Source organism: Arachis hypogaea, chromosome 10, assembly GCF_003086295.3.
Source record: "Arachis hypogaea cultivar Tifrunner chromosome 10, arahy.Tifrunner.gnm2.J5K5, whole genome shotgun sequence".
Lineage (NCBI taxonomy): Eukaryota > Viridiplantae > Streptophyta > Magnoliopsida > Fabales > Fabaceae > Arachis > Arachis hypogaea.
The window spans coordinates 30,816,635-30,834,681 of record NC_092045.1 but is presented as its reverse complement, the minus strand read 5'-3'; the positions used below and the strand labels follow the sequence as shown (position 1 = coordinate 30,834,681).

General features: G+C 35.0%; 1 protein-coding gene across 3 annotated transcripts; it reads right to left on the bottom strand.

Annotated features, from left to right (window-relative positions):
• Positions 1 to 2,000: 2,000 nt before the first annotated feature.
• LOC112715510 (methyl jasmonate esterase 1) lies at positions 2,001 to 17,016 on the bottom strand. 3 transcript variants are annotated; one of them, XR_011866554.1, is made up of 4 exons: positions 16,422 to 17,015; positions 16,040 to 16,171; positions 3,005 to 6,837; positions 2,001 to 2,523 (listed from the first exon to the last, which is right to left on the bottom strand). XR_011866554.1 is itself a non-coding variant. In XM_025767284.3 (3 exons), exons 1-3 carry the CDS (start codon positions 16,893 to 16,895, stop codon positions 2,239 to 2,241), a joined length of 891 nt encoding a protein of 296 aa, XP_025623069.1. In that variant the 5' UTR covers positions 16,896 to 17,014; the 3' UTR covers positions 2,001 to 2,238. The 3 variants fall into 3 exon arrangements, 2 of the variants coding, with proteins under 2 accessions (XP_025623069.1, XP_025623070.1); XM_025767284.3 differs by lacking the exon at positions 3,005 to 6,837 and having other exon boundaries at positions 16,422 to 17,014; XM_025767285.3 differs by lacking the exons at positions 2,001 to 2,523; positions 3,005 to 6,837 and adding an exon at positions 8,320 to 15,494 and having other exon boundaries at positions 16,422 to 17,016.
• Between the last annotated feature and the right edge of the window lie 1,031 nt (positions 17,017 to 18,047).

Genomic DNA, 18,047 nt, shown 5'->3' with positions numbered 1-18,047 from the left:
CCTTCTTCTAGATTTTCTTAACTCATTTCACCAAATACGAGCATCGTCATAAAATTTAGCTTCTACCAGTCGAACCTTCTTTTTTTTCCAAAGGATACAACGTGAAAAAATTGGCTCTACATTTTTTCTCATTCGAAATAAGCTTCAACATCATTCTTTCCTTTAAATACAGGAATTTGCAACCTAAAACCCTTTCTCACATATGAGATTCCATCATCATCCCTATCATAATCCTCAATCTTCATTGTTTTTTATTTGAAACCCTAAAAAAGGATAAAAAAAAGATCTCACAACGCACTTCTCAATCTCTGTCTCTTAGTCTTTGTCTCTCCTCCAAATACAGCCTAAAGGAACAAATTCATACATGTGGAAAGATCTAGTTAAGCTTTGGCTCGGATATAATGAGATGTCCTTCTCCCTAATTGGCACTACAATATTTTAGGCTTTAGGCCACGGTTTTTGGTCATGTTTAAAAATCGTAACATAAAACTTTCTTTGGTCACAATTTTTGGCCGTGACCTAACAAAGAAACCTTTGGCCACTTTTTTTTAAAAGATAATGACCATAGATACCTATGGTCACGGTTTTGAAGAGTAATATTTTTTCAATAAAATTATTCAAGATTTTAGGTTACACTTTCTATAGGATGGGAATGGATTTTCTACTAAATTTTAGATTGACAATTAGGTATAAGAGGTGAGACCTTTGTTCCCATTTGCAACATAAAATTATTTAGACATGGTGAACACAATATTAGAATGGAGCAATGCAAACGATGAACAAAAATTAAATAAATTACAAAGACACTCACATGAAGAAATCATGAGGAAGATTCTAGCACATCTCGTACCGAGGATGAAAATAGAGAAGATAGAATAGGCTGGGTTCACACGAAGGATGGTAAATTCTCCACTGGTGCGACATTCAAAGCACTGGCAAGGTGGTCAAAACCATCCCGACCAAGCTAGACGACCATATGCGGATGGAAGCTAAGGGTCCTCAAAATGCAAAGGTGATTGCCTAGAAAATGTGCTACAATAGACTGCTCACTAACACTAAAAAAGCCAAAATATATGGAGGACAAGAAGATTTGCCCTTTTGTGCCGGAGAACAAGAAGATATCTTCTTCGTCATCGTTTGGAAGATCTAGAGCTAGAGAAACTGGGAGATTCACGAGCAGAACTACCGGAGAGTGTCACACACCTAGAGATTTTTAAAGAATGTGAAAGAGATTATAAAAGCTTTCAACAAGGAACAAGGAAGAACTCTCAGAAAACCCAAAAAAGAACAATTCATTAGATGTCTTCCCTCTCCTCATGATTGGATCACACTTAATATTGAATGGTCTATGAATGGGATCACCAAAAAAGCTGAATGTGGGGGGGGGGTTTATTGAAAAATGAGAACAGCAAATGGTTAAGAAAAATTTCCTTTTACATATTTAGCTGCACTGTCTTTAAAGCAGAATTGTGAGGAATTGATCAGGATCTTAATTTGGCTTGGACTACGGATTTGAGAAGAGTTAGAGTAGAGTTTGACTTAAAGGCATATAAGTCATCAACAACCCCAAAAACATGAAGAACCATCCAAATTTGTTGATCAGAAACATCCACAAGTAGAAGAACAAAAATTGAAACATTCTTTTTGTAAATATATATAGAGAATGCGATAAATGTATTGATTGTCTTGCGTGTAAAAGTTTAGAATTAAATATAGCGTTACACTTTTGGGATACTCCTTTAAAAGAGGTAGTAGTTTTTTTGTCTCATGATGAACAAAAAATATATTTATTCCACGTAGATTGTAACGATCTCTCTTTCTTTAAGTTTTTTTATCCTGTTTCTGACAAAAAAAAAACGCCTTCAGAAACAAGACGACTATAGTGATAGAGTGAGTGTTTCTAAAAACTATACCAAAACACTTTGGAAAACGGATTATGTTAATTGTACCAAAAAAATAAAAATCTTATAAAAGAAGTCTAAAACTTAAACATTAAAACGAACACATCAAAAACTTTAGAGTGACTATCATATTCGATTGACGGCTTCCTAAACTTAACTGAAGAAATTTTTTTTCTTCTATAAAATAATCTTAGAAGAAGCCAAATTATTTGTAACGTGTTTCTAAACACCATAATAACAAGGCATGGATTTTTTTATTTATTTGTCACATGCCTCATGTAATATTTAGCAAGGAGTGTTGTATTGTATTATTATAAAGCATAACTATGTATGTTAATCAATCATAATTAGCAGCAATGGATTGCAGTTGAAGGCAAAAGTGTATGGGCTTGGACATCATGATCATGTGATCTGATCCAGCAATCTCAACCACGAGATTAGGGGGATTGTGCTTAATCATCCATCGTTGAATATTTGGAGTGACTACAAGATCTTTTTCAGACACAATAAAGACGCGACTTACGGACCCATATTTTGTGTGTGACAGAATTAACACTTTTGTCATATCTTCGTTGCTGAACAGTCTCAATGGTCTCATCAATGTTGTTGCTAGATTCCAATCCTGTAAATACAAATTGAAGTAGTCGATCACTGCTTTATCTAAGAGCACATTTTAGATTTATGTCGAAGCAGATTAATAAACATGTTGAAAAAAAATAAGATATAGTTGTTTTTATCTATGTCATTTTTCAAAGTTAATAATGCTAATTATAGGGCATGCACAATTAAGATTATGCAAATAAAAATACAAATAATTACATAAAAGGTTTGATTTTTATTATTTTTTTTAAATAGAATATGATAAATTTTCGTTGAAATTGTATAATTTTTAGATTATTTAATGGAGGTATAATTAAGATGTTACTTATCATGTACCATAAGGATAGATGTATTTCAACGTTTTAGTTAAAGATAAATTTATCACTTCTTATTTTGACAAAATTTATTTACACTTCAATAAATATTTATATTTAGACAAAAAATATTATGACTACTGTTACATACAAGTCTTTTTGGCTATACAAGTCATATAAGTCACTTACATAATACGCGCGTGAAATCACGTTGTTCCTCTTTGTATCCCGCGTTCCTCCTCTTCTTCCTCTCCCTCTTCCTTTTTCTTTTCCTTTTTCTTTGCATTTCTCTTCCTTTTTCTTCACGTGTTTCATCTTCATCGTCGTTTTTTTATTGTTGTTGTTGTTGCTGTATTTTTTGGCTCCTCTATCTATTGATTTTGCAACATTATATATTTTTTTCTTCTTTGTTTGATTTTTTCCTCCCAAGAAGAATTATAAGAATATAAAATAAGAAGATGAAGAAGAAGAAGCAGAAGATGAGGAGGAGGAAGAGGAAGAGGAAGAGTTTTGAATTATGCAGAATTTATGAGTACACATATACCGGAAATTCTCAAACAATACACTCGAATATCTTCGTGTTACACCTAAATATCTTCGTGTTACACCCAAATTTATTGCAAATACAGAAAAATATTTCCTCTAATGCTGCATTTTTTCTTCTTCTTCTTTTCCTTATTTCTTTCTTTCTTTTAGTTGAATGAATGTAAGTTCATCCTGTTCCAAGTAATTTTGCAGCATTATGTGTTTCTTCTTCTTCTTTGTTTGATTTTTTTGTTTTTATTCTTGTTAAAAGAGTAAAATAAGAAGAAACTTGAGAATGTAAAATAAAAAGAAAAAGACGAATAAGAAAAAAAATAAGAAGATGGTGATGATGATGGAAAAAAGAAGAAGAAGCAACAGAAAATGAGGAGGAGGAAGAGGAAGATTTTTGAATTATGCAGAACTTATCAGCACACATACACCAAAAATTCTTAAACAATACACTCGAATATCATTGTGTTACACTCAAATATCTTCGTGTTACACCCAAATTTGCTGCAAATACCAAAAATGTTTCCTCTAACGCTGCATTTTTTCTTTTTTTTCCTCATTTCTTTCTTTTTTTTAGTTGAATGAATGTAAGTTCATCTTCTTCCAAGCAATTTTTCAGTATTATGTGTTTCTTCTTCTTCTTTGTTTGATTTTTTTATTTTTATTCTTGTTAAGAGTAAAACAAGGAGAAACTTGAGAAGATAAAAGAAGAAGAAGAAGAAGAAGCAACAGAAGATGAGGAGGATGGAGAAGAAGAGTTTTAAATTATGCAAAACTTATCAGCACACATGCATATTGATGAGCGGATAATTTATACACTTTTTAGCATTGTTTTTAGGAAGTTTTTAGTATGATCTAGTTACTTTTAGGGATGTTTTCATTAGTTTTTATGCTAAATTCACATTTCTGGACTTTACTAAGATTTTGTGTGTTTTTCTGTGATTTCAGATATTTTCTGGCTGAAATTGAGGGACCTGAGCAAAACTCTGATAGGAGGCTGACAAAGGACTGCTGATGCTGTTGGAATCTGACCTCCCTGCACTCAAAATAGATTTTCTGGAGCTACAGAAATCCAAATGATGCGCTCTCAACGGCGTTAGAAAGTAGACATTCAGAGCTTTCCAACAATATATAATAGTCCATACTTTATTCGTAATTAGATGATGTAAACTAGAGCTCAACGCCAGTTCCATGCTGCATCCTGGAGTCAAACGCCAGAAACACGTCACGAACCAGAGTTGAATGCCAGAAACACGTTACAACTTGGCGTTCAACTCCAATAAAAGTCTCTGCACGTGTAACATTCAAGCTCAGCCCAAGCACACACCAAGTGGGCCCCAGAAGTGGATTTCTGCATCAATTACTTACTTCTGTAAACCCTAAGTAGCTAGTTTATTATAAATAAGACATTTTACTATTGTATTTTCATCTTGGATTGTATTTTTGATCCTGTGATCACGTTTGGGGGCTGGCCATTCGGCCATGCCTGGACCTTTCACTTATGTATTTTCAACGGTGGAGTTTCTACACACCATAGATTAAGGGTGTGGAGCTCTGCTGTACCTCAAGTTTTAATGCAATTACTACTATTTTCTATCCAATTCGATTTATTCCTATTCTAAGATATTCGTTGCACTGCAACTTGATGAATGTGATGATCTGTGACACTCATCATCATTCTCACCTATGAACGCGCGTGACTGACAACCACTTCCGTTCTACCTTAGACCGGGCGCATATCTCTTGGATTCCTTAATCAGAATCTTTGTGGTATAAGCTAGAATTGATGGCGGCATTCATGGGAATCCGGAAAGTCTAACCTTGTCTGTGGTATTCCGAGTAGGATTCCGGGATTGAATGACTGTGACGAGCTTCAAACTCGCGATTGTTGGGCGTGATGACAAACGCAAAAGAATCAAGGGATTCTATTCCAACATGATCGAGAACCGACAGATGATTAGCCGTGCTGTGACAGAGCATTTGGACCATTTTCACTGAGAGGACGGGATGTAGCCATTGACAACGGTGATGCCCTACGTATAGCTTACCATGGAAAGAAGTAAGAAAGATTGAAGGAAGACAGTAGGAAAGCAGAGATCCAACAGGGACAAGCACCTCCACACACTTATCTGAAATTCCCACCATTGAATTACATGAGTAACTCTATCCTTTTTTATTTATTTATTTTCATATACTATAATTTCTTAATAGAGTTGAATCCGCCTGACTGAGATCTACAAGATGACCATAGCTTGCTTCATACCAACAATCTCCGTGAGATCGACCCTTACTCACGTAAGGTATTACTTGGACGACCCAGTACACTTGCTGGTTAGTTGTGCGGAGTTGTGATTAAGTGTGATTCATATTTGAGAGCGCTACCAAGTCTTTGGAGCCATTGTTCGAGTATGGACAACTGACGGTTCATCTTGTTGCTCAGATTATGTAATTTTCTTTTTAAAAACTTTTCAAAAATCTTTCAAAAAAAATTTATTCCTATTTTTGAATTTTTTTTAAAATAAATCATTCTATGGCTTCAAAACATTTAAGAATGGATTCCAGAGTTTCATGAAGCATGTTGAATCTTGGCTGGCTGCAAAGTCATATTCAAACTCCTTTGGAATTGGTCTTCAACTAATCACCACAATGCATGTAATTCCATCCTAAAGCTGACTGGCTATTAAGCTATGTCCAACCCTTTGATTGGAGCTTTGGGCTAATATTAAAAGATTCCTGGAATTCTTCTTAAAGATTTTGAATTTCTTATTTTCTTTTTCCTATATGTTTTTCGAAAAAATAAAATAAAATACAAAAAAATTAGAAAAAAATCAAAAATATTTGTGTTTCTTGTTTGAGTCTTGAGTCAATTTTTAAGTTTGGTGTCAATTGCATGTTTTTAAAATTATTATGCATTTTTTGAAAATTCATGCATTCATAGTGTTCTTCATGATCTTCAAGTTGTTCTTGGTAAGTCTTCTTGTTTGATCTTGATGTTTTCTTATTTTGTGTATTTTCTTGTTTTTCATATGCATTTTTTGTTTGTTAGAGTCCAAGCATTAAAGATTTCTAAGTTTGGAGATCTAACAGGGACAAGCACCTCCACACACTTATCTGAAATTCCCACCATTGAATTACATGAGTAACTCTATCCTTTTTTATTTATTTATTTTCATATACTATAATTTCTTAATAGAGTTGAATTCGCCTGACTGAGATCTACAAGATGACCATAGCTTGCTTCATACCAACAATCTCCGTAGGATCGACCCTTACTCACGTAAGGTATTACTTGGACAACCCAGTACACTTGTTGGTTAGTTGTGCGGAGTTGTGACTAAGTGTGATTCATGTTTGAGAGCACTACCAAGTCTTTGGAGCCATTGTTGATGATCACAATTTCGTCCACCACATATACCAAAAATTCTTAAAAAATACACTCAAATATCTTCGTGTTACACCCAAATATCTTTGTGTTACATTCAAATTAGCTGCAAATACAGAAAAATATTTTCTTTAATGCAGAGCTTTTACATTACATTCAATTCAAACCATCAATAATGAAACATTATTCACCTACAGAATCATAAACTACTAACGAAAAAATAAACTAGAATTGAACCACACCTCTGCCACTTGATTGGATTCAAAATAATAATCAATTTTGTTTTGATTCAATTGACAATTTGAAATTGAATTATTCATTATCTTCAACAATGAGATAAGTGATGATGGAGCAGAAGAAGGAAAAGGAAGGAGGAGAATAAATTCTAATGAAAAAAGAAGGAGGAAGAGCAGGAGGAAGAGGAGGTGGTGTTGGTGACGGCGATAATGAAAAAGAAAAATAACGAAGAAGAAGAAGAAGAAGAACGTGCAGTAACGGCACGAAGAAGAATGTGTGCACATAAATATAAATGACTTGTATAGACTTATATCAAAAAATGACTTGTATGTGGAGAATAATCAAAAAATTATTTAGAGCAAGAAGAAGAGAGAGACAAACACAAGAGAGAGGAAGAGGAGGCGCCATTGTTGTGCACCGCTGCTACTGTGATAAGCCGTCACCGTGCATGTCGTCGCCCTAGCTACCACCATTGAGGTCATCACCGTCATCGAGAGAGAAAGGAACACGAGCTGCTGAGTAGCTCGAGGAGAGAGAGAGCAAGAGAGAGAGAGAGAGAGAGAGAGAGAGAGAGAGAGAAATCAATGGAGGGAGCTGTTCCGTGCCGCTGTTCTCACTCGCGGTTTCTAGCTTCGTCGTCGAGTCATTGCTCCTCCGCTACTGCCGTTAGAGTCGCCGGGAGGAGGAGCTCGAATGGGAGAGATGGAACAGAGAGGTTGCTATTGCGGGTGCTGTACAGGAGGAGGAAACCTCACCACCATTTTTGACTGCCAGGAACGGCGCTATGATGGCCGAAAAACACCGCTGGAACTGGTTGAGCTAACGCTACTGCCGTTGGTAAGGGTGTTACTGTGTTTGGTTTCCATTCTTTCAATTTCTGGGGATATTGTTGTCATCACTTGTTGCCGCTGAGGTTTTCTGTCCTCATTGAAACTCTATGTTATCGTTCTGCTCGCTGAAAGTCATCACCGGAGCTGCAGCTGATCCGTTGTTTGGTTCTTCTCTAAGTACAGTAAGTTGTCTTACTCTAAAACCCTTTTAGTTGCCATTATGTTATATGTTTCTTAGGTTTTGGCGACGTTAATATCTTAGGGTTGATCTACGATTCTTTCATGCAGCGTTTAAATGGTTGTTGCTGTTGTGGGGATGGTCAGATTTGACGTTGCTGCTTCGTAAATAAGTATAAAGGGGAGTTTGTCATCTAGTTAGGTTGCGATCGAGGTAGGAATTTTTCTTAAAAATTATTTTATATTATGGAATTGTTATAAGTCAATATTGATGTAAAAACTATATATTTGGTGATTATGTGAGTCTTATGGATTGACTGAGTTGTTTTGGATTAATTTAATTGTTTGGTCTATTGAATTATTGATTGATTGAGTTGGCATTGTGGTAGTTAATAAAGCTTGATTTGGAATCTGATTTGTATGCTTATATTGAAAAATGGTTTTGTATTTAGAAATCTGAATTGTATGTTTTATTGAGGAATAATTTGGTCTTGAAACTGTTGAAAAGGGTTGAGAAATGATTTGGTTGGGACCCTTGAAGCATGGCAAAGGCCGAATTTTAGAGGAGATGCTGCCAAAATTTTTATAAGTATTTAAATGAATTTAAAAAAATGAAATAGATTATTCAATTCGAGTGGATTTAAATCATTTGAATTTGATTGGTGAAAAGAAATGATTTTAAGTCATTCTTTTTTGGGAAAGTCTTGTACTAAAGAAATAAAGTTGAAAATATGTTTTGGGTATTTGATTGAACGAAAATGCTGACTAATTTTGGTTTAAAGACTATGTTTTTCCAGAGTTTTTGAGGAAACTAAAGTAATAGAAGTAAATTGAATATTTAATTTATTTTGGTTTAGTTAATTATAAAAAGAAATATGTTTTGGGTGCTTGATCGCATGGAAATGAGTTTTATTGAATTGATTCAAATTAAAGATGTGGTTTTAAGGATTTTTAATAAAAAATAAAGTAATGAAAATGAGTTTTATGATTTTGGTTGATTTGAGAAATGGGTTTGTGATTTACTTATTTATTTTTGACTAACAACGAAAGAGATTTATTTATTTAGTTAAAGATTCAAAAAGTTAATTAATTTTTAATATCAGGATTTTGGGAATAAGCTAGTTGAGATTGAGGATTTTCTCTCTTGTAGCGATAGACAAGTTGAAATTGAGGATCCCCTCTCTTGTTGCGTGGACAAGCTTGAGATTGATGATTCTCTCTCTTGTCATATCAGAGAGTTGAATAGAAGGTTGAGAATTCTCTTTGCTTCAATTCTGTATTATTAATTCAATTTTTTGTTATGGTTAAGATTATGTTTGATTGTGTTTGATTGAAATGATATTTGGATTGATGTGGTGAGGATGGTGGCTTTGTCCCGCTCATGAATAGGCAAGTTAAGATTGAGGATTCTTTCTCTTGCTATCATAGACAAGTTGAGATTAAGAATTCCCTTTTTTCTTATAGTGGGCAAGTGGGATTGAAGATTCCCTCTCTTGTTATATTGGAGAATTAAATGGAGAAGGTTGAGAATTTCTTTCGATTTAATTTCTGGCTGTGGTATGAACGAGTTAGGTTGAAGATTTTCTATTGATACATCACAGTCTCTCTCAGATTGGAAGGTTGAGAATTCCCTTTTGTAATGTTGAAGATTTCCTTTGTGTTGAGAGATGATATCTGGGTTAGCTACCGGATGTATCAGGTTCTGATAGTTTAACCGACACGTGAGCTCATGGCCAGTAGGATAAGCATGCATCATATGCATCTATTTGATATTATTTGGGTGTGTCTATTGTATTCGGTTTACCTATGTGAAACTGACACGTGAGCTCATGGCCAGTAGGATAAGCATGCATCATATGCATCTATTTGACATTGTTTGGGTGTGTCTATTGTATTTGATTTACCTATGTGAATACTTATATTTAATTGCTAATTGCCATACTTGTTGTAATTGCTCTTGATTGTGTTTGAACTTCATTACTTGTGTTTGTGACTGGTTGGTTCAGATTATAGCAGTTGAGTGTTGATTGATTGTGTTTCAGGCCGGAGGCCGTGATTGTTGTGCCGGGGACCATGATTTGGATACGTTATATGTCTTGGTAAGTTTGATTAGAATGGTTCTCTGGTAATTAGTGGAATGTTAGAGTATACTATGTTTGGTTTGGAGTTTTTATAAATAAAATATGAATTTAGATTTTTGGATAACTGACTGTTGGTTTTCAAAAAGATTCATAAGAGGAGCGATAATCACTGCAGTTGAAAATAATTTTCTTTTACATATATTCTTATGACAATTCTAAAACTTATATGGTGAAACCGTGTGGTTAGGTTTTCACCCCTACATATTCTCTTTTCAGGATGAATGAGGAGTTTAAGGAGTTTCTGCTACGCATCTGATTGTGTTGCATATATCTTAGTTATAATTTTTTCCTCGCCTTGTTATATATTTTTGTAAGAGGGATAGGAGTCGTGATTTGTAACAATATGTATGTCTGATATATTAGTAAGTTACTTGTAGAAGAAGTCTTGTATGTTATCAGAGTAGCGCAGCTAGAAGTGTAACATTCTGATAGTAATGGTATTACATAACCAAGCAATTTCAGAGGTAGTGTTGCTGCTTCGGGATAAGTGTTACCTATGTCATTAGCTGACAGAGCCCCTGATGATCAATCTTGATAGTAAATTTTTGGCCTAAAAGGTAATGCCGCCACTTTGCTACGACTTGTGCTATTGCATACAACTCCCTTACATAGGCTTAGGCTTGTGCTAATCTAACCCCAAACTTCTTGCTAAAGCAGGCTATCGGGTGACCTTGACACAAGACTGCTCCCACGCGGTGCTTGAGGCATCATTCTTAACCACAAATGCCTTAGAAAAATTGGAAAGTGCAAGCATAGGGGTATGGGTCATCAATTATTTCAACTGATGAAAAGTTTGGTCTGTTACATTAGTCCATTGGAAAGCATTGTTCTTCAAGAGCTCTATTAAAGGAAAGGCCAAGTGGGCATATTTAGCCACGAATTTGCAATATTATCCTGTCAATTCCGAAAAACCATGCAACTTCTTGAGTGACTTAGGCACTGGCCAGGCAAGAATTGCCTTAATCTTGGATGAATCCACCTTGACCCCTTTGCCAGAGATAACATGGCCTAAATATTCAACTTACTGCTGTGAGAAAGAGTATTTGCAACTCTTTGTAAAAAAGAGATTATCTTTTAACACTTGTAAGGCTTGGGTTAAGTGCTCTACATGTTCTTCCCTAGTGCAGTTGTATACCAGGATATCATTGAAAAATACTACTATAAAGCATTTTAGAAATGGTTGAAAGATTCGATTCATGGTAACTTGAAAGATGGAAGGTGCGTTTTTCATATCGAAAGGCATGATAATAGTGCCCAACATGTGTCTAAAAAGTCGTTTTGTCAATATCTTCTTCCCTGATCCTTATTTGATGGTAACTGCTTCGCAGATCAATTTTAGAAAAATAAACAGCACCATGCAATTCATCCAGTATCTCATCGATGGTGGGTATCGGGAACTTATCTTTCATCATAATCAATTTTATGGCCCTATAATCCACATAAAATTTCCATCCCCATGTTTCTTTTTTTACCAGAAGCACTGGGCTTGAGAATGTGCTTTAGTTGTCTCTTATAACTCCCACTTGTAGCGTTTCTTCTACTAGCCTCTCCATCTCTTTTTGGAAGTAAGGATACTTATAAGGTTGAATACTGACTGGCACAACACCTGGAACTAGATGGATAGGGTGATCCATTGATCTCTGTGGCAGTAATTGGGTGATTCCGCAAACACCTCCGAGAATCCTCGAGGATCCGGTTCACATCTTCTTCCTCGACTCTGCCCTTCTATCCGCCTTCAGACTGCATAACTTCCAAGTGGAACATAGAAGCAATAGCCTTGCTATCATTAAGCTTTCTCAACTCCCTGGAATTAAGGCTAGCCTCCTTCAACAAGCGCTCCCCTTTGAAGATTATCCATTTACCCATGACTTTGAATTTCATGAATAGCTCCATATAGTTGATCTGGATGGTGCCCAACCTTATAATCCAATTTAGACCTAGAACTACATCTGCTCCCTTCAAGTCCAGGACATATGCGTCTACTGCAAAATCGTATCCATGCACCACTAAGGGTAATTCCTAACATTTAGCTCCGCAATTGATTGAGTCTCAATTTCCTACCATCACTTGGAGAGTTTTGGTTAGGGTAAGGACCATATTTAAATTCCTGGCTATAGAACTCTTAACAAAATTGAGTGTTCTTCCTCTATCAATTAAAATCATTAGGGGTTGATTAGCATGGGTAACTGGAACCCGAAGAGTTTCCGAATGAAATTTGCCTTCAAGGGCATTAAGGCAGATTCGTAGTGCTTGGGTGTCTCCTTCCTCCTCTTCTTCCAACTCAAAACTGGGATTGCCACCTATCACGTCTGTTGTCTCTTGCAACAACTCACGGAGCTCCTCCTCTCTGACGAATAGCTGATAGGTTGCCCTGCAACAGTGTCCTGGGGTGTATTTTTCATCACAATAATAACACAGACCATTTTCTCTTCTTACAGAATGTCTGCACTACTAAGCTTTCTAAATGATGCTGAGTTCGATTTAGGTGAGGGAGAAGAAGCTTGTGATGTATGTGGGAAAGATGTTGCAGAGTGAGTGCTTGGATTACAGTATTTCTGGTTCGTGCCAATGGGATTCAGTGTTCTTTGTGGGACAAATCATGTGGGTGTGCTAAAGGATGAGTTGGACCTGCTCCCACTGTTCTTTGTGAAACCCAGCATCATGGAGTGTTTCTATTCATGCAATTTTGCTATGGATACTGCCTAAATAATGTTAGAAGAGGGTTGAGGCCAAAAGCAATTCACATTTCAGGTGCTCTTGAGGCCTAGCAACAAACAGCGACACGATCATTTCCTCACTCAATCCTGAAAGGGTTAAGTACTTGTTTCGTCCCTAAGATTTTAGGTCAAAATAAAAATCATCCCCAATCTTTTTTTCTTGTTAAAATCATCCTCAACGTTACAAAATGTTATAAAATCATTTTTTTGTCATAAACAATATTTTTTGGATAGTTTTACCCTTAAATAAAAATAAAAAACTCTCTCCACCCTCACCACTAACCTCTGCATCATCATCACCATCGCTACGCCATAACCACAAAATAAATCAACAATCCAGCAACAACAACAACTACAAAATTAGCAACAACATAAATAAAAAAAATTAAAAAGGAAGAAGTCATGTATATGTTCTTTAAAAATTAAGAAAAGAAAAAAGAAAAAAGGAAGAACGAAGAAGAGAGAAAGCAAGCAAGGAAAGAAAATCGAAATCGTAGTGTCTCTTCCTTTCATTTTCTACCTCTGCCATTTACTTCCCACCCTCAACACTCCTTCTACCTCCATCACACCACTGCCATGGCCTTTTCTTCTCTTACTACAACAAAACGATCACAAGTCTAACCTTAATTCTTCCCAAAATCAACAACAACAACAATAATAACAGAGGAAAAGAGATAGTAAATCAAAAGAAAGTGATACAAAAGAAAGAAAATTAGAAAAAAATAAAAGAATGAAGAATAAATTGAAATCCAGAAAATCAAGTAAAAGGAAGAAAAAAGGGAGCAGAGGTTTAGCTTAAATTTAGGAAATAACAAACTGTTATTTTGACCAAGTTAACCACATCTTCTCCTCTTTCACAGACAGCACCATGCCTTAGCCAAAACCTTTTTGTTTTTTCCTCTGTTGGCATCTCCTTTCTGTTCGCAACAGCCCCCTCTCCGTGGTTCCCTCATTTCTCAATCCCATAACCTTCTTCTCAAGAAGCGCTTTCAATTCGTCATTCAATTCCACCGTGGAACTCTCTTCGACGACTACCGTATCTTTGGACAGAATGGAGACCGGATCTGCTTCGTCGTCGATGCCTCTCTCCTCCACCGTGTCGTTCACAGCGCCGCCACTATCTTTGCAGCTCCTCCTCCGACAGCAGCAATAACCGCCTATGGTTCAAGCTGTTAAAGAAGCTTCTACTGGATGAAGTCTTTTTGTTTTGTGATTCTTTAATTTGTGTGTGATTCAATCTTTGTTATTGTGATAATGGTGATGGTGATGGTGATGGTGATGAGAAGAAGATGAGTGGAGGTTAGTGGTGAAGGAGAGTAGGAGTTTGGGACAAAGAGAAAGAGAAAGAGGTTCGGTGATGATGATGATGAAGGGGTTAGGGGTTAGTGTTGAGGGAGAGTAGGAGTCTAAGAGAAAGAGAACGAGAAAGAGGCTCAATGATGACGATGATGAAGGGGGTTGGAGGTTAGTGGTGAGGGAAAGGATATTTTTTAAGGGCAAAATCGCTTCAAAAATGTTGTTTATGGACAAAAAGATGATTTTATAACGTTTTGTAACGTTGAGGATAGATGATTTTAATAAGAAAAAAAAGTCAGGAACGATTTTGATTTTGACGTAAGACCTTAGGGACGAAAAAAGTACTTAACCCATCCTGAAACTCTCTTAGTAAGTTTCTCAAATCGAACTTGGTACTCATCTTCCATCGATCCTCCTTGTTTCAGTTCCTTAAGGTAGCGTTTGATAGAGAAATAGAGACTGAAAGACTGAGACTGAGAGACAGAAACTAAGAGACAGAGATCGAAATAAATTTCAGTATTCTATTTGGTGTAAAGTGAGAGACAGAAATTGAAACAAGAATAAAACTTTAATTTAATTTGCACAAAGGATAAAATTGAAATTAATTAATTGAAATGAGGGTATTTTAGGTATAAAATGTTATTAAAATTTCAGTTTCTGTCTCTGTCTCCTGTGTCCCTACTTTTTGGAAGTACTGAAATACTAAAATTTTAGAGAATTTTAGAGACAGAAACAAAAATTTTAGTACCAGTCTCTAAGCCAACAAACATGATACTGTGTCTCAGTCTCTCGGTCTCTGTCCCAATACGTCAAAACAAACGCTACCTAAGGGTCATATAACACATTCTTCCCAAACTTGATATTCATGCCATCGAGAAAAGTCTCCCAGATATAAGCAATATTGTTGTTAAACCCTTCCGCCTCCCCCTACCCCACCGATACCAGGCGTAGGCCGCTCCCACCAGATGGAATTATAACACCTTGATCCTCTACTCAGTCAGAATGACAAAAGTTTAAAGGTATTGCTTTGCTCTAACCACCCAATCCTCTACCCATCGCCTTTAAACATGGGTAGATCAGCCACCTTCAACTTGTGAGACCACAGCAACTCCAAGTTAACGCTTACTGAACCTAACATGGGGCTATCCATCACCTCATCCCCTGAATGGCTACAATATCCAACTTGGGTTTTCATCTTCATGCTGTCGCAGAACAACTTTTCGATGGTGGTTAGTTGAAGCTAGGTCTCCGTGATCCTCTCATTGACTTAAGCCAACCCACGATGCAGAGTGGCTACTTCTTACTTGTTCGAGATCGTGAGCTCCTCCAAACGATTGAGTCGAGTTCTGTCCACCATTGCAGCAGCTGCTTCTCTCAATGAAAACACCAGTTAATAGTTGCTAATTCAATTCGCAAGTAGGACAATGATGATAGAATAGTAATGATCAGAAATTATGCAGAAGAATGATGCAGAGAATAGAAAATGCAATTATATGAAAGATATGATTAGTATGTGAGAAACAAAGAGTCCCTTTTCGAGTGAGGGATGCACTCCAATCCAAATGTTTACAAGAATAAGCATGACTCCCTTAAACTCACTCCTTCCCTTATAAATCTCATGTCAAGTTGTTACGTAACTAACTTCTGACATTACCCTCTTCTAATATTCTCCTACAGTACACCTTTTTTATGTTTTTTAGTCTTTCAACCACACGGATGACTTCCTCACCCTTTTCAGTCCAATCACTTCATCATCATCAGCCTCTATCATTGGGTTAGGATTCGGGCTCTTATTATGATATCATATTATAAAATTATTTATCTAAAAGTTTAAGTTCATAAAAAGAGATGCATAAAAAAATATATCTCTAACGAATTATAACAAGAGAATTTAAAATTTGGAGAGTAACCTGGTCTGGACTGAGTTGATACACTTTAGATGCAAGAAATTTTGGTCCAAATACAAATGTTGTGGCCGATTTATTAGGTCCTTCATCGTAAGTGTAATGATTATCCAGTAGCGGTTGTAATTTGCTTAATGCCTTTAAAAAAACACACAAAGTATCAATAGTCAAAAGTTAAAAAAAAAAAAAAGAAATCACAAAATGCCCGTAGTATTTGGTCAAACTCTCATATTCATCACTATATTCTTTCATCATGCTTTTACTTCTAACAGATGTATGTTTGTCCTACTTAAGTCTTTTAGTCACAATTCAATTTTTCCTCCCAATTGCTTAAATTGAACAAGAAAGACAAAGAAGAATAAGTAGAGCAAAGAAGACATGAAGTTACCTTCTGATTGAGGGTGGATATGTTGAGTGTTGGACCAGGCATCATAGCTGTGACAAAGACAGCCACAGAAATCTTGTGAGGAAAATGCTCCATGGCATGGGATATGGCCAAGCCACCAAGGCTATGACCAACAAGAACCACTCTTTCACCTTTACCCACTGATGAAGCCATGAACTCACTCAAAGGTTCAAAGTACTCAGAAATTGATTTAAGCTCCAAAGCCTTCTTTTGGTTGACCCCTGAAGCTGCCAAGTCTAAGGCAGTCACACTGTGACCCCACGATTTGAGAAGTGTAATAACCTTGTACCATGACCATGCTCCGTGGCATGATCCATGCACTAGAACAAAGTGATGCTTCCGAGCTTTTGATAACTCCGATGACGACGATCCTGACTTGTTTGTTAAAGACAATAGGATAATCAACAAGAAGATGAAAGCTAGTGTTTGGTGATGCTGCTTCTTTACTTTTTCCATTAATTCAACTTCTTTGACTTGGGAGATTGAAAATAAATTGTCAATTTATATTAAGTTTTCTCCGGGGTTGTTGTCTGGTTACAAAGGGTTTTAGATAGTCACCAAAAAAAAAAAGGGTTTTAGATAGACAAGTTTTTTTCCCCGAACAGTGGGCCATGGCAAGGTGGTGTTATTTGGTAATCCTCAAAATATATAATCTTCTTTAGTTTGAATGATTCAATTAATATTTAACTATTTGTCCCCTTCGGTCAACATGTAAATTATTTAGTGAGTAGAAGTTTTCAAACGCCATATATAGATGGAAGGCTTCTTTCTAATAAATATAAAATATATAAATATATAAAATATAAATCTTTTTTATTTATAAGGTTAATTATCATGCAATAAATTTTTTATAATATTAAAAAATTATATTAAAATAATATTTTAAATTACAACATAAAAATATAAAATAATTATATTTTATTTTATAATACTTAAAAAATAATTAAATTGTTATATTAAAATTTTATTAACAAATTATTTTGTTAAATTATTATATTATAATGTAAATTTTTCTTAAAATATTTATAAAAATCTAATTTATTTAAAATATTATATATAATATATAAAAATATTGAATTTTTTATTTTTCAAATTTTTTTAAGAAAATTGTTTTGAATAAAAAAAAGGAATATGCATATCTTTTATGAAAAGAAATAAAAAATAAAACCCCATTAATAGAAGTCGCTTTTAATTTATTGCGGCATTGTGTCTCATGATTTATTTATTTATTTTTCAATTTACTTTTTTATATAATAATATTTTTAACAAAATAATTTAATAAAATTTTAATATAATAATTTTAATCATTTTTGAAGTAATATAAAATAAATTTTAATTATCTTATATTTTTATATTACAGTTTAGAAAATTATCTTATATTTTATTTAATATTTATTAATTATTATAATAATTAATAAATATTAAATAACACAAATTCTGATGAATTTTTTTTCTTTCTATCATTATCGAATTCTTTCATACTCTACATGTCCAGAAAAGAAGAATGATTCTATCCTACAAGATTGATGGCTTTCTAAACTCGTCTTTTAATTTTGATGTTGTGTTTTCAGTGACGTTTTTTAATAATATTAAAATTTAGTGTATTTT